The 23,756-nt window shown below is 41.7% G+C and overlaps 2 protein-coding genes across 2 annotated transcripts in view; one reads left to right on the top strand and one right to left on the bottom strand.

The window, feature by feature from the left end:
• The first annotated feature begins 4,403 nt into the window (after positions 1–4,403).
• LOC142289868 (uncharacterized) lies at positions 4,404–18,902 on the top strand. The gene is made up of 2 exons (XM_075333811.1): positions 4,404–4,623; positions 16,018–18,902. The coding sequence occupies exon 2, from the start codon at positions 16,068–16,070 to the stop codon at positions 17,199–17,201; it is 1,134 nt and encodes a 377-aa protein (XP_075189926.1). The 5' UTR covers positions 4,404–4,623; positions 16,018–16,067; the 3' UTR covers positions 17,202–18,902.
• A 2,681-nt stretch (positions 18,903–21,583) lies between these two features.
• C2H1orf232 (chromosome 2 C1orf232 homolog) overlaps positions 21,584–23,756 on the bottom strand; it is a 52,896-nt gene continuing 50,723 nt past the window's right edge. The window contains exons 3-4 of the mRNA XM_075333813.1: positions 22,059–22,165; positions 21,584–21,970 (exon numbers count right to left, since the gene is read on the bottom strand). Coding sequence (XP_075189928.1) covers positions 21,742–21,970; positions 22,059–22,165 — 336 coding nt within the window. The 3' untranslated portion in view covers positions 21,584–21,741. The remainder of the gene's footprint in view (positions 21,971–22,058; positions 22,166–23,756) is intronic.

Below are 23,756 nucleotides of genomic sequence, written 5' to 3' on the forward strand. Positions count from 1 at the left end.
GTGATGTTTATGTCCCCAGACAGTTCTGTTATGTGTATGCCCCAGCCTCTCCTGTGATTTCTATGCCCCAGGCTCTCCTGTGATGTATATAATGTAGTCCTATGTCTCCTGTGATATATATGCTCCAGCATCTCCAGTGATGTATATGCTGCAGCCTCTCCTGTGATGTTTATGCCCCAGCCGCTTCAGTGATGTATAAATGCCCCAGCTCTTCCTGTTGTGATGTATAAGCCCCAGCCCCTCTTGTGATGTAGTTGCCCCAGCCCCTCTTGTGATGTAGTTGCCCCAGCCCCTCCTATGATGTATATGCCCTCAGCATCTCCTGTGCTGTATATGACCTCAACCCCTCCTGTGCTGTATATGCCTCATTATCTCCTGAGATGTGTATTCTCCCAGCATTTCCTGTGATGTATATGCCCCCAGACAGTTCTTTTATGTGTATGCCCCAGCCTCTCCTGTGATTTCTATGCCCCAGGCTCTCCTGTGATGTATATACTGTAGCCCTATGTCTCCTGTGATATATATGCTCCAGCATCTCCAGTGATGTATATGCCTTCAGCCTCTCCTGTCATGTCTATGCTCCAAGCTCTCCAGTGATGTCTATACTGTAGCCCCCATGTCTCCTGAGATTATATACCCCAGCCCCTCCTGTGATGTATATGCCCCAGACCCTAGTGTGATGTACACTGGAGATCAAAATTAGATAACAACACACAATTTCCTAAATGATAAAGTCAGTGTAGTCCTATGTGATTATATCCTAACATGAGTAAACTAGCAGTATTTTAAGCTTATTTCATAAGTTTAATTTATTGAAAGCACATAATAAAAATGTAAATGATATAAATGAAAAAAAACACTGATCAAAATTAGACAACACTTTCAGATATCTGGAAATTATTGGTATCTGGCAACTAGTGCTAATTTCCTTAATTATCTGACAAACCCTATTTAACTGGCAGCAAAAATGGTGTGCCATTCCAAAGTGACTGAAACTCTTCAACAGCAGGTTGTCCAGATCAAGGCTAAAGGGATGACCCTATCAGCCATAGCAAGAGAAGTTGGTCATTCCAGGTCTGTGATTTTGAAAATATTTCATCTTTACAACATCACAAACTCTTTCAAGTCCCCCAAGAAAGCTGGTCACCTCGAAAGACAAATGCAAGAGAGGACAGGATAATGCGGAAAGTCTCCATGGGTAATCGTTTCAACCCTGTAGCTGAAATTGGTCGCCAGTTCAGTACTGAACAGGGTAAGGACCTGTTTCGTCATACAGTGTCACAACGTTTAAGAGCATGTGGACTGAAAGCCGTGGCCAAACCTCTCATTAGCAGAAAGAATCAAAAGGCTAGACTCACCTTTGGTGAGGATCCTGTTGTGTGGACAGAGGAGAAGTGGTCCATAGTTGATTTTAGTGATGAAAGCAACTTTAATTTATTTGGGTCTGATCGGAAACATTATGTTCATCGACAGACTGGGGAAAGACTGAACCCAAAGTGTGTTAAGAAGTCAATGAAAAGTGGTGGACACAATGAAAGGGCCAGCCCAGAGTCTTGATCCTAACCCAATAGAAAACCTCTGTATATGCTCCAGCGTCTCCTGTGATGTATATGCCCCAGTTTCTCCTGTGATGTGGCATGAGCCATGGAGCAATGAGAGAAGGTGGTTTAACCTAATTAATCAGACTTTCTTCTTTAGTGTATAGCTTTGCTCTTAATTGAAACATTCTCCAACTGAAATGGCAGCAGCAATGAAGTCATGACTACACAAGACTGCTGCAGCCAATCACTGGGCTCAACTGTGCCATCTACCTTGGCATGACTACTGAGTCTGGTGATTGGTTGTGTGCCGCCCCTGCAGCGGTCGAACCGCTCGGATCCGGGGGTGATTACTCGTGGCTCGAGGGTCTCCGGACCCGGGTACTAGGGGCCACACTCAAATGAAGAAGGGGGTATTTACAGGGAAAGATATAGATAGTTCGTGACGCCACCCATGGTGTGCAGTAATAGGAAATACCGCCACTGCCGTTAGGAGTACCCGGGGGTGATGGAGTGGGGCAGCTAGAAGACGTTACCCTCCATGGGTAGGGAAAGACCCCGGGACCCCAGATCATGGGATAAGGGTGCAGGGGGAGTGCAGGCTCGTTGGTTGCAGGGGTTAATCAGGTACTCACTCAGCAAGAAAGCAGATGCTGAAAACGTAGTAAACCAAGTCTCTGGGTGCCGCTGCCCTCTTGGGGAGCTCCTCCGGGTCCCGTCCCCTGCAATACCGCCTGGTGGTCAGTGGCCTGCCTCCTGGCACCGTATTTTAGAGTGTCCTTTGTGGCCCATCAGCTTGGAACTTTCTGGGCCCCACTCCCTGCTATGAGTATCAAGGGGAGCTTGCTCTCAGGAGCTCACGCTTGGGATTTCAGTGGCCTGCTTTCCTTGGAAAGCCCTATCCCCCTTATTGTGCTAGTGCCTCCGATCTCTGAGCTTCGTGGGAACAACCCATATAGGCCCTGTCCTCCGCAGGTTAATTGCCAGGTTGCTTGAAGCTTCTCCCCGACCTAGGGTCCATGTACGCCGACGAGCCTTCAGTCCCACCTCGGCTATTGAACTGTGGCTGCTGGCTATCCTCCAAGACTAGCCAAGCACCCAGTCCCAATCTCCCGTGACCGGGTCTCCGACTACTCCGGGTCCAGACCACCGCCTGCGATATAGTCTCCTTTTCCCCTGCGAGCTCCAACTCCCAGCTTCCACACACTTCGCTCCCCTGGAGCCAACTCTGGGGAGCTGCTACTCCCAGCTCCTCACTCACTGGGAGCTACTTCTGTTCTCTTTGCTCCCCTGGAGCCAACTCACTTGTCACCTCGCACCTCCCTGCCTGACCACTAGGTGGGCGGCCCTATTCCAGCTTAAGCAGCCCACTGGTGTGCCTGACAGGTGTTGTTTGAGGTGTAACTAGAATTTGTGAATGCTGGTAGAGGCAGTAGCGCAAGATGGGGACCCAGAACCATGGGGGTTTGAGCCCTGCACGGGAAGAGAAAGATTGTGCAGAACCCTGTGACGACCTGACTAGTCCAGGGCGTCACAGTTGCAGCATCACATTGTGTAAATGTGATATCGCCACTGCAGCCATGTCAACAGAAATTAAGGTATGGGCTTAGAGGCAGCATTGGTTCACCAGGGGGTAAGTGAGGCTTGGATGTCTAGAATGGCTAGAGCAGTTTTGGTGGCATGGTGGAAAGTTATTTTGTTACAGCTGTTTGATTTGTATACCAATGAATAAAACTAAAATTTACTCCTCCCAACTCCTGTGAAGTTGAATTTAGCTAAAAGAATAAAAAAACATACACCATAAAAATGTTATATAGAAGATACAAGACATGCAGTGGCTAGCATATATGTCTATATGGCAGCACATATCCAGTGGTATCTGATTTAACATGGTATTGAGGATAAGTACAAAACAGTTGGTGGTGCCTGGGGCACTAATGGGTCTGTGACATTTTTACTGTTACCCAAACAGCTCTGATTTATTCTGAAATATTCTTGGCCTCAGAATATGTTTACACAGTTGCTTCGGTAGACCTTGTCTCATATATTGAAGATGACAGCTATTCTCCTAATATGCAATGCATTTGTTAGAAGAAGATATTAGTCTTTAATGTTTAATTCATTGCTTGATATTTTCCAAAGTAAAAACAATAACATACAGGAATTATTTCAAAATTCTATTATTTAAATGTCTTTATTAAGCTTTTTATTGTTTGGAAGAAAAAAAACCTGTTACTTTTATTTAAATGAAGGCTCTCAAGACAAGAATGTGCTATTAAATTTCCAAGGTCTATAATAAACTGTACAATCATTCCTTAGACACAAACACAACCACACATTCTAGAATGGTTAACGTGTTTATTCATCTGTTTGCCCTACCCTCATAGACTTTGCCATCTGGTATCTGCATTTAGGGTGAGATATAGTGAATCATCTGTTAGGGCAATCACTGTTAACTCCTTGCCCATGGTTACACTGCCCTTTTCTTCCATTGAAAACTTCCTGGTATGAATATTTACCTTCTGAATGTATTTTATCTTATTTTAGGGTTCTAAAGTCCACATGTAAATTGACCATTTCACGTCACAACAATTTCAGCAGAAAAGTGAACAGAAAAAGAATATACAACAATATACTACAGATAGTAGAAGTAATAAAGTCAGGAAGAAACAAACTCCTTATTTCAAAAAAACAAATACATTCAGTGATCTTTTCTGTAAAACCGTTGTTTAGCATGTGGTGGAACACGTACGATGTGAGTCGCTTTAGTGGTTAAAAAGTTTATAGGGTGATTGAGGAGTTAACATCCATAGCCGTCAACAAACGGATGAGAAAGGAGACTATGTCTGGAAAGGGTGGAGATTTCCTTGTGTGACAAGCACACACATTCACACTTTGCACTATGACACAGTAGGTAACTTATTGCACTCTCTCACGCACTCACACTGTACTTGCAACCATCTTTGTAATCCCCACAAAAAGAAACAGGTTTTGGGTCTATCCCATATTACCTGTCCTTTCATGTACATCTGGAAGATGTGATTCCTAGACGGTTTGAAGACTCCTTCTGCAACAGCTGTTTGAGGTGAGAAGTATGTCTGTGTGTGATTTGTCCGATATGTATGTGTTAACATTCAGCAATGGCGAGTGCCTTTTACTGCCCGCTGTCAGATGACATATTAGCTTATTCCGATATGTGGATAACATTGGAACGTGACATTTTATTTTTCCTTATTACACAAGGATTTATTCTTTGATTCTGTCTGTTGTGTCTTAGATAAGAAATGTCAGGTGCTTGTTTAGTGTTTTATTTTCTATAGTATAAGTTTCTCTAAAGTTTCCGTGTATTTATTCTTACTTTTCTGCCAAATCACAAACTATAGCTAAATTCATCCTGGGCTCAGCTACCATTTAGCTGGTTGTGGCCTGGCATCTCGTGGAGACTTGTATCTATTTCTGGCTGTCTCAGATGTCTGTATTTTTAGATCTCTAAATTATTGGTTGGATAAGAATACAGTCAACGTGTAATATGTGTGTGCGTGTGGATATAGCTGTCATCATATTATGTGTGTGTGTGTGTGCGTGTGTGTGTGTGCGTGTGTGAAGTTTGGTACAAGTAGCTGGTATAATTATTGTCACTTGCTAGAAATTGGCTCAGATGTGTTTACTGCTTTGGGTAGCATCTTTGATAACGCTGAAAAGGGTTTGCCTTCTGTATAAAGTTCATTTTACCCTTATGTATCTAGGGAAACCTAGTTGAAAGCTACGGTATGTAGACAAAGCATTTTCCTGGCTACCTAATTAAATTTACCAATAGATATTTTGTTCTACATAACATCAGGTATCCATGTCATCCACTTCTCATTTTGTAACTTCTATCATGACTGCTGAAAAAATTAAAATTAGTTACATTTTATATATATATATATATATTTAATTTATATATATATATATATACACACTGTGTGTGTGTGTGTGTGTGTATATATATATATATATATATATATATATATAGCTATATATATATTATATATATAGATAGATAGATGGATATATACAGTGCCTACATGTAGTATTCAACCCCCTGCAGATTTAGCAGGTTTACACATTCGGAATTAACTTGGCATTGTGACATTTGGACTGTAGATCAGCCTGGAAGTGTGAAATGCACTGCAGCAAAAAAGAATGTTATTTCTTTTTTTTTTAAATTGTGAAAAGTTTATTCAGAGGGTCATTTATTATTCAACCCCTCAATCCACCAGAATTCTGTTTGGTTCCCCTAAAGTATTAAGAAGTATTTCAGGCACAAAGAACAATGAGCTTCACATGTTTGGATTAATTATCTCTTTTTCCAGCCTTTTCTGACTAATTAAGACCCTCCCCAAACTTGTGAACAGCACTCATACTTAGTCAACATGGGAAAGACAAAGGAGCATTCCAAGGCCATCAGAGACAAGATCGTGGAGGGTCACAAGGCTGGCAAGGGGTACAAAACCCTTTCCAAGGAGTTGGGCCTACCTGTCTCCACTGTTGGGAGCATCATCCGGAAGTGGAAGGCTTATGGAACTACTGTTAGCCTTGCACGGCCTGGACAGCCTTTGAAAGTTTCCACCCGTGCCGAATCCAGGCTTGTCCGAAGAGTCAAGGCTAACCCAAGGACAACAAGGAAGGAGCTCCGGGAAGATCTCATGGCAGTGGGGACATTGGTTTCAGTCAATACCATAAGTAACGTACTCCACCGCAATGGTCTCCGTTCCAGACGAGCCCGTAAGGTACCTTTTACTTTCAAAGCGTCATGTCAAGGCTCGTCTACAGTTTGCTCATGATCACTTGGAGGACTCTGAGACAGACTGGTTCAAGATCGAGATCTTTGGTGCCAACCACACACGTGACGTTTGGAGACTGGATGGCACTGCATATGACCCCAAGAATACCATCCCTACAGTCAAGCATGGTGGTGGCAGCATCATGCTGTGGGGCTGTTTCTCAGCCAAGGGGCCTGGCCATCTGGTCCGCATCCATGGGAAGATGGATAGCATGGCCTACCTGGAGATTTTGGCCAAGAACCTCCGCTCCTCCATCAAGGATCTTAAGATGGGTCGTCATTTCATCTTCCAACAAGACAACGACCCAAAGCACACAGCCAAGAAGACCAAGGCCTGGTTCAAGAGGGAAAAATTCAAGGTGTTGCAGTGGCCTAGTCAGTCTCCTGACCTTAACCCAATTGAAAACTTGTGGAAGGAGCTCAAGATTAAAGTCCACATGAGACACCCAAAGAACCTAGATAACTTGGAGAAGATCTGCATGGAGGAGTGGGCCAAGATAACTCCAGAGACCTGTGCCGGCCTGATCAGGTCTTATAAAAGACGATTATTAGCTGTAATTGCAAACAAGGGTTATTCCACAAAATATTAAACCTAGGGGTTGAATAATAATTGACCCACACTTTTATGTTGAAAATGTATTAAAATTTAACTGAGCAACATAACTTGTTGGTTTGTAAGATTTATGCATCTGTTAATAAATCCTGCTCTTGTTTGAAGTTTGCAGGCTCTAACTTATTTGCATCTTATCAAACCTGCTAAATCTGCAGGGGGTTGAATACTACTTGTAGGCACTATATATATATATATATATATATATATATATATATATATATATATATATATATATATATATATATACTGTATATAGATAGATATATATAGTGTAGTCAAACAATGTAAAAAACATTTTTCCTTATCCCCTCTCTCTTTATAAAAGGTTATATATTCATCTTGAACCTATTCTATGATATTGTACCATCTGTAAACCCTTTTTGTGATTGTCTTTGATATACAGATCTTGCTTGTTGCAGGATGTATTTTTCATATCTATATGTACAACTATCTTGTTGCAGTTGTCCTATATCATGGTTTATTTATTATTAAACATACGAATTATTTGTCTATGTATAAAACATGTTCAATATATGTACAGTATTTATCTAACAATACTCTTGAACTGAGTCTCAACCATCTACTCAGCTGTTTTTAATTGGCCTGTTTCACTGCTTTTAATTAAGGGTCATTTGAATATGTTCCACAATAGAGGATATATTGCCAGTGTTGGAGCTCAGTTTAAGTAGGACCGTGAAGAAGGCACATAGTGCTGAAACATGTAGTCCCTTGCTGGAGTGCTATTATTTGATTGGAGTTCCTTATACTTTTTTTTATGACATAATGGATCAATAAAGCAGAAGTTTTTTATAAAACTTGTGAAATTTCATCTTTTTGCTGGATCCCAATCCTCCTACATTTCTATATATATATATATATATATTTTTTTTTATATACACTGTGTGTGTGTGTGTGTGTGTGTGTATATGTATGTATATATATATATATATATATATATATATATATATATATATATATATATATACATACATACATACATACATACACATATATATATATATATATATATATATATATATATATACATATACACATATATATATAATATATATATATATGTATATATATATATATATGTGTATGTATGTATGTATGTATATATATATATATATGTGTGTGTATATATATGTCATGGCTGAAAGTGTTGGCACCCTTTGTTCCAAAAAATTGAGTATTTCTCCAAGAAAATTATTGCAATTACACATGTTTTGTTATATACAATTACGTGTGTCTCGGTGCAACACAAAAAAAACATAGAATACAAGGCAAATTGAACATAAATTCACACAAACCCCCAAAAACGGTTCGGAGAAAATTGTTAGCACCTTTCCAATATTGTGAGTAAACAACTTTATTTCAAGCATGTGATGCTTGTTTAAACTTACTGTGGCAAGTTGTTACGATTGAACCCTAACACTTGCACATGGATGGACAAACATGGGGAGATGTAAAATCCAAATTCTATAGGTCCCAAAACGGCCTACTTCTTGCCGTAGACCTGACCCCGATTTGTCCCTGCCTGAGAGTGGAGGTTGGCACCCAAAGATCTCGTAATGACACCCCCATTCATCGATGACCCTGAGTGTCCTTAACTGCACCCTACGCTATAAACTAAGTGTAACACAAAAATAGCAATAAACATAAATGAAGTGCACACAAGCAGAGGGTGAGACACAGGGCTAGGAAAATGCTAATACAGTCATACAGGGATGATGGAATAAAAGAAACTAAAAAGAATAACAGAATAAATGGAAACCATCGCAAACGTAAAGTAAAGAACATAGGAGATAACTTGGAAGGGATTCATACAAACTGCAGGGAATATCAATCACAATGTTTCAGTAAGAAAACCTTAACAGAGGAGCTGGTACTCTAGACAACTATCCATCCAGAAATATAGCCAGCACTGAGGCATGTGAGTAGTGAGTATAAATAGCCCCTCCCAAAATGTGATTGGGAAAACCAAACAAGAAAGTGCACACACCTGAATAGAAGTGAAACAGAAAGTCAGAAAATAAGAACAAGAGACAAAAGTTCCATCAGCAGTTGGACCAACACAAAACAGGCTGTAGTCCAACCAAGTTGGAAATCGACACACTAGACATTGCCAGTTTGAAGACCGGAGAGGAGCCATGACACAATTAACAAGTGTGGGCAATATAAAAATCTCATCTGAAACCAGATAAAAAAATCTTTGCATTGTGTGTGCCACACTAAGCATGGAGAACACAAAGAGGAGGAGAGAACTGTCTGAGGGTTTGAAAACCAAGCTAGTTGAAAAATATCAACAATCTCAAGGTTATAAGTCCATCTCCAGAAATCTTGCCAACGGTGCGCTACATAATCAATAAGTTTACAACACATGGCACTGTAACCGTGTAGCTAATCTCCCTGGCAGAGAAAAATTGATAAAAGATTGCAACACAGGATACTTTGCACATAAAAGAAAAGCTAGACTGCCCTTTGCCAAAATATTTGTGCGTTAAGGTGGCTTTACACGCTATGAGATTGCTAAAGCAATCTCGTTGGGGTCACGGAGTTTGTGACACACAGCTGGCCGCTTTAGCGATGTCGTTGTGTGTGATACCTATGAGCGATTTTGAATCGTCGCAAAAACATTCAAAATCGCTCATCGGTGACATGCCCCCCTCTTCCCAATTATCGTTGCTGCTGCAGTAACGATGTTGATTGTCATTCCTGTGGCAGCACACATCGCTGTGTGTGACGCCGCTGGAACGACAAACATCTCCTTACCTGCGGCCACTGTAAAAGGAGGAAGGAAGGAGGTGAGCGGCATGTTCCGGCCGCTCATCTCCTCCCCTCCTTTTTTATTGGGCGGCGGTTCAGTGATGCTGCTGTGACGTTGCTGTGATGATGAACGAACCGCTCCCTTAGAAAGGAGGCGGTTCACTGGTCACAGCGACGTCGCAGAGCAAGTACGTGCATGTGATGCTGCCGTAGCGATAATGTTCGCTACGGCAGCGATCACCACATATCGTGCCACCGACGGGGGCGGGTGTTATCGCACGTGACATCACTAGCCGATGCTAGCGATGTCGCAGCGTGAAAAGTGGCCTTTAGCCAAAATCCTTTTGGGAAAGCATCTTGCTCACAGATGAGACCAAGATAGAGCTTTTTGGTAAATCACATCATTCTATAGTTTATCAAGAAGGGAAGGAGGCTTACAAAGAAAAGAACACAGTACCTACACTCAATTATGGAGAAGGTTCAAAGATGTTTTGAGGTTGTATTGCTGCCTCTGTGTCACGACCTCACTGCCAGCAGATTCAGGAAGATGGTGAGTCTGTGACAGTAGAGGAGTGGACCCACTGGACCACTGGGGGAACCCAGACTTACTCTTTTGCAGAGGGAGGGGCTCTACTAAGCGCCTGCCACAAGGCAGGATGCCAGGTTCCACTCTCAGGGCAAACGACTGTGACAGCTGAGCAGGCCAGGGTGACAGCTGGACTGGGGAAGCAGAAACACAAAGCAGGGACCTGAACAGGAACAGGCAGGGTAAGCATCAGCAGACATCTGTTACGTCACCACCGGAGTCCGCTCCATCGACTTCTACTCCGTTTGCCAGGCGACGCCGTGTTCCTGCCGTGCATAGTACTGGTGATGGGAGAGGAGTTGATACCAGCAGCGCTGGTGGGCGCAGGCTCCACTCATCCACTGGTCTGGGTTTCCTGGGGATCTGCAGTGCCACTGGCTGACTGTAGGTGGCGGGTGTCTCCCAGCTGAAGTACCATCATTCAGCTACAGCCAATAGGAAGACACCACACCCTTTTTAATGCCCCTCATGTCTGCTGACCTCTGCCAGAGATAGTTCTGAAAATTCTGGCTCTTAGTCCGTCCTGTGATTTCGTGTGCTGATTACCGCTTGTTTCCTGACTACCCTCCTGCCTGCTGTTTTTGTATCGTGCTGCCCGATCCGGTTTTGACCTCTGCTTGTTTCTGATTACGTTCTTGCCTGCCTATTCTGTCCCTGTTCTGCAATTCCTGGTTTGACCCTGCCTGATGACTACTCTCTCAGACTGCAGCCTTCCACAGGTAGTGATCTCCAGGGCCCTGTGTAATTCCAAATCCCTGTATAGGGGTTAAAGGGGTTCAGGGTTCTGTGGGTCCTGCTTGGTGAGTGGCTTCCCTCTGGCCTGTCCATTACAGCCTGTCTGAGTCTGTGGATACTGGCAGACGATACAACATCAGGCACAAGACACCAGGAGTATGACCTCAGGCATTGGTCATCAGGCATAGGTCATGGACATTGGGTCAGACCCCTGATATCAGGTAGAAGTCATCAGACACAGGACATCGGGTAAGGCTCCAGACATCGACCAGAGGTCATCAGACATTGGGTACAGCAGGCACGAACCACAACAGAGCAGTGCAGACACAGGCGTGGACCACAGCAGATTGATGTCAGCGCAGCAGGTACATCCAAACTTTAGGTTACATAAAACACGACTTTATTCACAGGAAATGGATGGACTTCGGGTACATCAGACAGCAGGATAACAGGTAACACAGCAGGGCATCAGGTATATCACACGGCAGGATATCAGGGTACATCACACAGCAGGAACACAAATATAGGACACAGGACCAGACTGGAGTCCAGGGGGAGTGCCAGTAACCAGATACGCCGGTCCCTAAATATGCAGATACCCGAAGACCCGAGACAATAGTTAACCGGACTGCAAACAGGATAACAGCTTCAAACAGGTGACCGGACTCAGGGAGTATACAGGACTCCGGAACAGAAGACATCAGCCCTTCAGGAAACAGATATCAAGACACATACACTGTGTGCAGAATTATTAGGCAAATGAGTATTTTGATCACATGATAATTTTTATACATGTTGTCCTACTCCAAGCTGTATAGGCTTGAGAGCCAACTACCAATTATGTAAATCAGGTGATGTGCATCTCTGTAATGAGGAGGGGTGTGGGGTAATGACATCAACACCCTATATAAGGTGTGCTTAATTATTAGGCAACTTTCTTTCCTTTGGCAAAATGTGGCAGAAAAGAGATTTGACGGGCTCTGAAAAGTCCAAAATTGTGAGATGTCTTGCAGAGGGATGCAGCAGTCTTGAAATTGCCAAACTTTTGAAGCGTGATCACCGAACAATCAAGCATTTCATGGCAAATAGCCAACAGGGTCGCAAGAAGTGTGTTGGGCAAAAAAGGCGCAAAATAACTGTCCATGAATTGAGAAAAATCAAGCGTGAAGCTGCCAAGATTCCCTTTTGACACCAGTTTGGCCATATTTCAGAGCTGCAATGTTACTGGAGTATCAAAAAGCATAAGGTGTGCCATACTCAGGGACATGGCCAAGGTAAGGAAGGCTGAAAAATGATCACCTTTGAACAAGAAACATAAGATAAAACATCAAGACTGGGCCAAGAAATATCTTAAGACTAATTTTTCAAAGGTTTTATGGACTTATGAAATGAGAGTGACTCTTGATGGGCCAGAGGCTGAATCAGTAAAGGGCAGAGAGCTCCACTCCGACTCAGACGCCAGCAATGTGGAGGTGGGGTACTAGTATGGGCTGTTATCATTAAAGATGAACTTGTGGGACCTTTTTGGGTTGAGGATGGAGTGAAGCTCAACTCCCAGACTTACTGCCAATTTCTGGAACACATCTTCTTCAAGCTGAGGTACAGGAAGAAGTCGATATTGTTCAAGAAAAACATGATTTTCATGCAGGACAATGCTTCATCACATGCATCCAACTACTCCACAGCATGGCTGGCCAGTAAAAGTATAAAAGATGAAAAAATAATAACATGGCCCCCTTGTTCACCTGATCTGAACCCCATAGAGAACCTGTGTTCCCTCATAAATTTTAAGATCTACAGGGAGGGAAAACAGTACACATCTTAGAACAGTGTCTGGGAGGCTGTGGTGGCTGCTGCATGCAATTTTGATCGTAAACAGATCAAACAACTGACAGAATCTATGGATGATAGGCTGTTGAGTGTCATCATAAAGAAAGGTGGCTATATTGGTCACTAATTACTGGGGGGTTTGTTTTTGCATGTCAGAAATGTTTATTTCTAAATTTTGTGCAGTTATATTGGTTTACCTGGTGAAAATAAACATGTGAGATGGGAATATATTTGGTTTTTATAAAGTTGCCTAATAATTCTGCACAGTAATAGTTACCTGCACAAACAGATATCCTCCTAAGATAGCCAAATCTAAAAATAAAAAAAACCCACTCCAACTTTCAAAAATATTAAGCTTTTGGGTGGATTGAGAACATAGTTGTTCAATAATAAAAAAAAATCCTCAAATACAACTTACCTAATAATTCTGCACACAGTGTAGAAAAATGATACAAAATCCTCTGCACCTCCTATCAGGGGGGAGGAGCCTAAAAGAGCTGGTGCCTCCCAGCAATAGGCTGGGGACACCTTAGTAAAGTGCTCACAACTCCCTAAAAAAGATGAGGAAGTGTGCGCATGCGCCCCCTAGGCTGGAGAGCAAGAAACTCCACACAACACGTGCAGAGCCTGCAGCCTATGTGGGAGCAGAGACGATCGTCACGTGGGCATCCACCGGGAACAACAGCCGGAGACTGCACTTATACGTAGACTGCAGAGAAGAGGGAAGCAGGTACACTACACAAGGTACAGAGGGACGCAGGCATCCGTACTATGCCGGCATGACACTCTGGCACTGGCAGTGTGGAAGACATCATGAAATCTGAAGATTACCAAATAATTTTGGATCACAATGTAGTGCCCAGAGTCAGAAAACTGGGTTTGCGCCCTAGGTCATAGGTCTTCTAGCAAAAAAATGACCTAAACACACTTCCAAGAAGCACCCAGAAATGGATGGAAACAAAGCGCTGGTGAGTTCTGAAGTAGCAGCAATAAGTCCAGATCTAAATCCCATTGAACACATGTTCAAATGTTCAATGGAATGTTTAAAATTGTTGTTGGAAGAAGACAGCCTTCAAATGTTAGAGACCTGGAATAATTTGCAAAAGAAGAGTGGTCCATAATTCCAGTTGAGAGTTGTAAGAAGCTTGTTGATAGTTATAGGAAGCGATTGATTGCAGTTATTCATTCCAAAGGGTGTCCAACCAAATATTAAGTTGAGGGTGCCAACAATCTGGCCTAGTTTGGGGGTTTTGTGTGAAAATATTTCTAATTTGCCTTCTTTTCTTTGTTGTTTTTTTGTTTTTTTGTTATTCCAATAAACAAAGGAAATAAACAAGTCTATAACAAAACATGTCTAAATACAAAAATTTTGTGGCAGAAATACTACAGCTTGACTTAAGAGTGCACTATGTTACGAATTTTGAAGATTCATGATTCATGATGCAAGCAAAAATGTGAGTTATGAACAGCTTATACTCACCCTCTTTCTGATTCCTCTTAGCGTGGCATCCTCATCTCATGCAGGCAGCTGATCAGCTGTCTGCATCATGATACACACTTAAAAAAAACTATTATACTCACCATTCCTCCGATCCCTCTCAGTGTGGCATCCTCATGTACCAGAATGGTGGGGAACACATACCAGGATGGAGAACATGTACCAGGATGGGGTATCATATGTACCAGAAAGGGAGGCCATGCACCAGGATAGGCGTCATGCACCAAGATGAGGAGCCATGTACCAGGATGGAAGATCATTTCTACCAGGATGGGGGATCATATGTACCAGGATAGGGGGAACATGTATCAGGATGGGGGATCATATGTACAAAGATGGTGTGCCATGTACCAAGATGAGTAGCTATGTACCAGGATGGGGGTCAAGTACCAGGATGGGGGAACACATACCAGGATGAAGGCCATGTACAGGATGGGGGATCATATGTACCAGAATAAGGAGCAATGTACCAGGATAGGGTGACATGTACCATGATGGGAATCATGTACCAAGATGAAGAGCCATGTACCAGGATGGGGGGTAAAGTACTAGGATAGAGGGTCATATGTACCAGGATAGGGGCCATGTACCAGGATGGGAGGCCATGTACCAGAATGGGAGGCCACATACCAGGATGGAGGGGCCATGTACCAAGATGTGAGATCATATATACCATGATGGGGGCCATGTAACAGGGTGGGCGATCATATGTACCAGGATGGGGGCCATTTACCAGGATGGGGGATCATATGTACCAGGATGGGGTGCCATGTACCAAGATGGTGGTCACGTACCAAGATGAGGACCATGTACCAGGATGGGGAGCCATGTACCAGGGGAGGGGCAAAGTATCAGGATTGAGGATTATATGTACCAGGATGGGGGGGGCATGTAACAGGATGGGGGCCTATGTAAGAGGATGGATGGCCATGTACCAGGATGGGGGATCATATATGCCAGGAAGCAGGCCATGTAACAGGATGGGGATTGTATATATCAGGATGGGGCCATGTAACAGGTTGGGTGATCATATATACAGTACCAGGGTGGGGGCCAGGTACCAGGATGGAGGGGCATAAGTGGGGTATGGAACAGATTAATAGCATTTCAGTGTACATGGTCCCCCATGTAAGAGGATGGGGGGGCCATGTACCAGGCTGGAGGATCATATCTACAGAGATGGGGAACATATATATCAGGATGGAAGCCATCTACCAGGTTGGGGGATCAAATACACAGTACCAGGATGGGGGCCATATACCAGGATGGGGAGCATAAGTAGGGTCTGGAACAGATTAATAGTATTTCAATTAATTTTAATGGGGAAATTGAGTTAAGAGCTTGGTAACAGAACAAATTATATTCGTAAGTCAAGGTAGTATTGAATAACATAAATATAACATAAAATATATGTATATACATAGTATATCACAAAAGTGAAAACACCACTCACATTTTTGTCAATATTTTATTATATCTTTTCACGGAACAACACTGAAGATATAACACTTTGGCGCAATGTAAAGTAGTCAATGCCCAGCTTTTATAACAGTGTATGTTTGCCATGTTAAATGTATATTACTATTAATATTTGTATAAATGTATATTACCTATATTTTACAGCTGCTGTTCTTAACGAGATTCTGGCAATCCATGACTGACCAAAAATTACCATGACACCAGTGGTGCACCTTGTACCTCACAGTGGATCCAATGGGAGGGTAACCGCATCTGACCGTCTTGAGGCAGATAAAGCCAAGTATGTGAAATCTCCACAAGTAATTCACCGCAGGCAAAACCCTGCCATCAACACGAACTTCACCCCTGTGCTGTCAAGGAAATCAAAGGTGTTACCTTGTAGTTTACAAATGCAAAGTGAAGACACTTTTAACAATCTCCGTAGCTCAACTGAACAACAAGAATCCCAAAAGCAAAACTACTTGAATTTTGATAAGTGTAATGAAGAGTTTCAAACTTGTGCATCAAAGCCTTCCTTGCTGGAGCAAACGTTTAAGCCGAAAACTGTCCTTTCTCATTGCAGTAGCCTGTCTCCTAGCATGCCGAAAAAGCAAGCACACCTTGAGCCTAAGAAAGAACAGATAAGTAGTCCATATGACAAATATCCTTTATCCCAGAGTTTTTTAACATCCAATAATGACAATAACCCACAAAAAGCTCCCAATTCTCCAACAGACAAATCTCACTGTTTAAGGAGATTGAGTGGTAAAAGAATGAACCGACCGGACTCCCTTATTATTTATAGACAAAAGCGTGATGTGGCATCATCTAGCAAAGAAAACAATAATGAGGAGGCAGGACTGGTCATTCGACTTCTCCAAGGGACACCACTCTTAAGAAGAAGCGCTCGCTTCTCACAAAATCCAGCACAAAACAACCATCCGGAGGAGCCAGTATCACCTCGGTTGCAAAGAGTAAAAGATAAAACATTTGTTTGCCCGACTCCTAGCCCCCCATCCTCTAATGTGAAGGAGATCTCATTAGCAGAGCAGATGACTTTTACTGATTTGGAAGCTCAACATTTTTTCGAGAGCTGTGGGCTGGAAGGTAGTTTGTTGAACTTGCTTAACAGCTACCAAAAGGGAGAAAATACACCAATGGGTAGCCTGGAATCCATGGATAGAGCGAGTTGTGCTCTTGGTGTTGCAGAAGAAGAGAAAGAAGATAAAACCCCTGTATCTGTTATTGAGCGAAATGCCCGTGTGATAAAGTGGATATACAGTTGTCATCAAGCGCGTAACATTGGAGGGCAAGGAAGCAAGCAGCTGACAAGGGAATCTACAGTTTGATATGGTTTATGACCCAACTGAATGCTATTACAAGCTATTGATAACTCTAATGCGGGCGTCACACGGTACAATATATCGGGCGATATGTCGGCGGGTCACGTTGTAAGTGACGCACATCTGGCATCGTTTGAAATATCGTAGCGTGTGACAGCTACGAGCGACGGTGAACGAGCAAAAATACTCACCTTATCGTTGCTCGTTTACACGTTGCTCGTTTTCAAAAAGTCGTTTCTTCTGTGTGACGGTTGTTCGTCATTCCCGAGGCAGCACATATCGCTGCGTGTGACACCCCGGGAACGACGAACACAGCTTACCTGAGTCCCGCCGGCAATGCGGAAGGAAAGAGATGGGTGGGATGTTTACGTCCCGCTCATCTCCGCCCCTCCGCTTCTATTGGCCGACCGCTGTGTGACGTCGCTGTGACGCCGAACGTCCCTTCCCCTTCAGGAAGAGGATGTTCGCCGCCCAGGGCGACGTCACTCAGCGGGTAAGTGCATGTGACGGAGGTTAACGACTTTGTGCGACACGGGCAACAAATTGCCTGTGACACACAAACGACGGGGGCGGGTACGATCGCTCGTGCGATCGCACGATAGATCGTACCGTGTGACGCCGCATAACATTCTCTGAACTGAAAAGTAAACAACTGTAACTTTTTACTCTCTACCAATTCTGCTTTAAAATCTTATCAAACGTTATGAAAATCTTATCAATAGTTTTAAAAATGAAAGTTGAACCTTTTATACCAGTGATTCCCAATCTTACTGCTACGCTTTAATGCCATTTTCTGCCTCAAAGAAGTTGGGTGTAGGTAACAGATAGATTCATTGTCCTGTGCTATAATTTGGCTCAGATATGTTTATTGCTTTGAAAACATCTTTGAACAGGCTGAAATGGGTTTGCCTTCTGTATAAAGTTCATGTTACCCCATGGCTTAAGGAAACATTAGTTAAAGAAACCCCATAAATATAGACAAAGTATTTCCTGGCTGCCTAATTAAAATTTATGGCCAGCTATTTTACATCACATCTCATCTCCATGTCACCTACTTGTGTAACTTTTATCGTGGCTGCTGGTAATATTAATGTATTGTCAAAGTCAAAATGTGCAAATAAATCATTTTTATAGAATTCTCCATGTTCATAGGATATGTAAAAAATCTATTTTGATTAATCTGGTTATTTATTTTTTAGCCAATTATCCATTTTGCAGTTTCGTTTGTTATCTTGAGGGCCACATTGATGATGGGTACAGATGAACGGACTCATTGAAGTTCAGTTCAGTGGGTTCAACCAGACTTTAGATAAAGTTCGGATCAGGACTCGGACTTGACCTGAACCCTTTTGTAAGTCCCGGACTGGGCAGTTTGAGTCTCCGCCCACATGCAGCCAGCCATACACAGATCACTTCCAGAGGAGGGAGGACGGGTTTTTTTATTTTCTTGTGGACAATTGCACTGAGTAGAGGAGGGCACCACAAAAATAAATACAGGGGATCTAAACCAAATAGTACATCCTGGAACACATGGAATGACAGAGAAAGAGCAAGTGGGATGTGCAAAAGTATGGGGCCACCCAAATATATTTAAAATGAAGTTTTATTAAGTAGATCATAATACAGAGAAAAATGGCACACAATAAAAACACTTAAAAAGCTAATATATAATAATCAATATTGCACCTACAACCGAACCCCAAACATAATAACAAAGTTTGACTCACCAATCTACATAAACCATAGAGACATGGGGAAGGAAAATACCATAAAAGGTGTGATACCACATGCAATAAGATGGACAATTGGTATATAGAAAAAAAGCATGCAGATATACACAGAAAATGCAAGTATCATCAAAGCAAAATTATAATGCACCATATGAGACATTGAACCAGGCTTTTACTACTACCATCTTTGACTCCTTGTTCAATGGCCCACATTTGGGGTATGCATGTTTCCTCATGCCCTTTGTTGCATTCCAGCCCTGATAGGTTTTTGTCGTCTCATATGGGGTATTATACCTTTGCTTTGATGATACTTACATTTTCTGTGTATATCTACATGCTTTTTTTCTATATACCAATTGTCCATCTTATTGCATATGGTATCACACCTTTTATTGTATTTTCCTTCCCCATGTCTCTATGGTTTATGTGGCTTGGTGAGTCAAACTTTGTTATTATGTTAGGGGTTAGGTTGTAGGTGCAATATTGATTTGTATACTCTGTGTGCAGAATTATTAGGCATATTTTTTATACATGTTGTCCAAGCTGTATAGGCTTGAGAGCCAACTACCAATTAAGTAAATCAGGTGATGTGTATCGCTGTAAGGAGAAGGGGTTTGGTGTAATGACATCAACACCCTATATAAGGTGTGTTTAATTATTAGGCAACTTCCTTTCCTTTGACAAAATGGGTCAGAAGAGAGATTTGACGGGCTATAAAAAGTCCAAAATTGTGAGATGTCTTGCAGAGGGATGCAGCAGTCTTAAAATTGCCAAACGTTTGAAGCGTCATCACCAAACAATCAAGCGTTCATGACAAATAGCCAACACGGTTGCAAGAAGTATTGGGCAAAAAAGGCGCAAAATAATTGCCCATGAATTGAGGAAAATCAGGCGTGAAGCTGCCAAGATGCCATTTGCCACCAGTTTGGCCATATTTCAGAGCTGCAACGTTACTGGAGTATCAAAAAGCAATAGGTGTGCCATACTCAGGGACATGGCCAAGGTAAGGTAGGCTGAAAAACGACTACCTTTGAACAAGAAACATAAGATAAAATGTCAAAACTGGGCCAAGAAATATCTTAAGACTAATTTTTCAAAGGTTTTATGGACTGATGAAATGAGAGCGACTCTTGATGGGCCAGATGGATGGGCTAGAGGCTGGATCAGTAAAGGGCAGAGAGCTCCACTCCGACTCAGACGCCAGCAAGGTGGAAGTGGTGTACTGGTATGGGCTGGTATCATCAAAGATGAACTAGTGGGACCTTTTCGGGTTAAGGATGGAGTGAAGCTCAACTCCCAGACCTACTGCCAGTTTCTGGAAGACAACGTCTTCAAGCAGTGGTACAAGAAGAAGTCGGTTACATTCAAGAAAAACATGATTTTCATGCAGGACAATGCTCCATCACATGCATCCAACTACTCCACAGCGTGGCTCGCCAGTAAAGGTCTAAAAGATGAAAAAATAATGACATGGCCCCCTTGTTCACCTGATCTGAACCCCATAGAGAACCTATGATCCCTCATAAATTATAAGATCTACAGGGAGGGAAAACAGTACACCTCTCGGAACAGTGTCCGGAAGGCTGTGGTGGCTGCTGCACGCAATGTTGATTGTAAACAGATCAAGCAACTGACAGAATCTATGGATGGTAGGCTGTTGAGTTTCATCATAAAGAAAGGTGGCTATATTGGTCACTAATTTTTTGTGGTTTGTTTTTGCATGTCAGAAATGTTTATTTATAAATTTTGTGCAGTTATATTGGTTTACCTGGTGAAAATAAACAAGTGAGATGGAAATATATTTGTTTTTTATTAAGTTGCCTAATTATTCTGCACAGTAATAGTTACCTGCACAAACAGATATCCTCCTAAGATAGCCAAATCTAAAAAAAACCCACTCCAACTTCCAAAAAATTAATCTTTAATATTTATGAGTCTTTTGGGTTGATTGAGAACACAGTTGTTGATCAATAATAAAAAAAAATCCTCTAAAATACAATTTGCCAAATAATTCTGCACACGGTGTATATTATCTACAATTTTGGGGTCTCCTTAGCTTTCTAAGTGTTTTTATTGTGTGCCATTTTTCTCTGTCTTATGATCCACTTAATAAAACTTCATTTTAAATATATTTGGGTGATCCAATCCCACTTGTTCTTTCATAACCTCCTTTGTGGGTGGCTTTTAAGGCCATGATAATCGCTAAGTGTTTTCCTTTATAAAACATCAATAAAAGTATTTGAGTCTGTAGATGGAAAAAAGTTTTGGGAAGATTCACGTTTTTAATGTCTATTCTGTAGTTAGACAAATATGTGTTCTAGATTGTAGATACAAGCCATGGTCAAAAAAATTGTAAAAGTATTTGCTAGCAAGATTGTTTTTATATAAAGGGCGCGGAGTGGCTTAATATATAAAATAACATAAACGATACTCACTCTCAGCAATCCCCTGAAAATCCCATTCTGACACTTATCCTGGGATTTCTTGAATGTAGAGAAGGAATTATAAAGTAGAGCCCACCGTAGACTAGAACTGGAGCAGCGGGGAATCATTGAGGATGGGTATCGTCTTTTTATGGGGTTTTTTAACCACTCTGAGGCCTTTGAAAAAAAATAAATTCTGTAACTGCTTTTAGTGGATTAAGAAAAAATTGTTACCTTTATTTTAGAAGTTACAAAAAAATTGAGACAGTTGCAATTCCAACCCTGGTTATATCACACAGTTCTGTTAAGGTAATATCTGTTCAGTTTGGGGACAGAATGATAAAATACAGAGTTCCTGAAGAAAGCATCTCTATGTTCCTTTAGTTCTAGTTTTTACTCATTCTTGCTTCTTAACTCTGATATTTTTTTAGTGAGGAAACTCCACTTAAATGGTGTCTCCTCGACATGCTGAGCTTCGTTGTATTCTTCTGGAGGCTCTGCCAGGACTCCTCTTGCTTCAGAGCGTTGCACAGTACTCTGTTGCCACCTACTAGTGAATACATTCCAGAGTGGTGAGGAACTTTTCTGTGGATGATTGTCTGAAGTGCATGAAGATGGTGTCCTGCAAAAAAGCAGTAAACCTTGTTAGTCGTCCCAACCATTACCAACAATGATTTACCTTAGTCATATCCACAAAAATTAACATTTACTGTTCAGTTGTCATCTCCGGTTCTTGTTCAACTCTCTGATCTGTTCCATGATCTTCTTCTTTAGTGAACAACGAAGTTACAGTTTTCCAACCAAATGTTCCTTGAACCTGGAAACAATATGTACAGTACTGAAACATTCATCAATATATAATATATGAACGCCATACTGCTGGCAAACATTCACATCCACATTGGGCTAAATTCACGTCATGTAGTCATCCATTAGAACGGATCCATTGCGAAACTGATTTCTGATCTATTCTAATCAATTTTTTTAACATGGGAATTTATGGACAACGGATTCATTTACGGATGTTATTTAGCCATCCGTTGTACTTGCATTTGTTTTATTAACGGATTGATTACAAATGGACGATAAATAGCAATCCGTTAACGGATCTGTTGTCGGTAGACTCCACATGTTACAAACGGATCAGGCCGACATCCGTTATTTAACAATGCATAAAAAAAATTGTGTTTGCACAACTTTTTTGCACACAGATCTCTTACGGATCCGTGATAATGGATGACTGCAGGACATGCGAACCCAGCCTTACTGCTTTAATCTTAAAATAACACCTTGCCTCAGTTTCCATCCTTACTGTTATAATCTTCATTGTGTGTACAAATTGTATGTTTTTTTAAAGATATCACCAAGAAATTGTCAATAAATTTTAAATGGAGACAAAAATTAAAGACAGAATAAGACTTAACACTTCCACATACTGATCTGTGAATATGTAATATGTAAATAGTTATTCTTGTAAGAAAAATCACATTTCAGCTCTATATCAAGTCACTGGGTAACACCTTATAGTTATAGTCTACTGTGCTATGGAGACAAATTAAGGCCCCCATAAACATAAACCCACTTTTATTGGCTAGATTGCCAACAGTCTAATGTATATGATGCCTCCCAGTTTATTGGCTGATTGTCTAATGTGATTGAGGCCCTCCAAATGTTTACCGAACAGATGATATCATGTAGAAAATTTAAGTGGCCCATCCATTTGTTCTCCTAGAAGACTAGAAGATAAGCCGGGCCGGAAGAGCCTGCCAGTGGCTCTGTGATAGAGAGCAAGGAGCATTCTCTCGAGACCAACAGTTATCTAATGTGTATGACGTAGTTTTTTATAAGTTTACAACAATATGCATGACTTGTCACTGAAAGGACAACCATAGCCCATTTGTTCTCAAGCCCTTTCAGACTGGGCCAATTTTTATTTTGGCACTTGTTTTGGCCACCTCTTCTTCCAAGAATTATTACATTTGTCCTCCATCGAAAAAGCCAAAAGAGTTGTTAATTTTAAGGTTGCAAGAAAATACAAAATCCATCACGTTCAACATATACTCATGGGGCAGATACTAAATGACCCATATTAGGGGAAAAATTATTTTATGACTCCACATATAGTAATCTGGATAATTTCCAGGATCAACATCCCATTATAGAATTTAGTAACTTAAATCTGTAATATTATATTTTGCCAGAAAGACAGCTAGGTTCACCCTGTACTTTTTTAGTGAATCCACCATTACATCATCATATGGAAGAGAGTTCAATAATCTCATTGCTCGCAAGGTAAAGGACTGCTGTCTGTGATGATGCTTAAACCCTCTTAACCCTTTTACGACATATAACCTATATTTATGTCATAGGTCGTGTCCATGCATTTGATGCGGGCTTGCACTTAGAGC

Source organism: Anomaloglossus baeobatrachus, chromosome 2, assembly GCF_048569485.1.
Source record: "Anomaloglossus baeobatrachus isolate aAnoBae1 chromosome 2, aAnoBae1.hap1, whole genome shotgun sequence".
In the NCBI taxonomy this organism is placed as follows: Eukaryota; Metazoa; Chordata; class Amphibia; order Anura; family Aromobatidae; genus Anomaloglossus; species Anomaloglossus baeobatrachus.

Coding starts and splice junctions, on each gene's coding strand:
- LOC142289868 (XM_075333811.1), top strand. CDS start 16,068: ATGACACCAGTGGTGCACCTTGTACCTCACAGTGGATCCAATGGGAGG.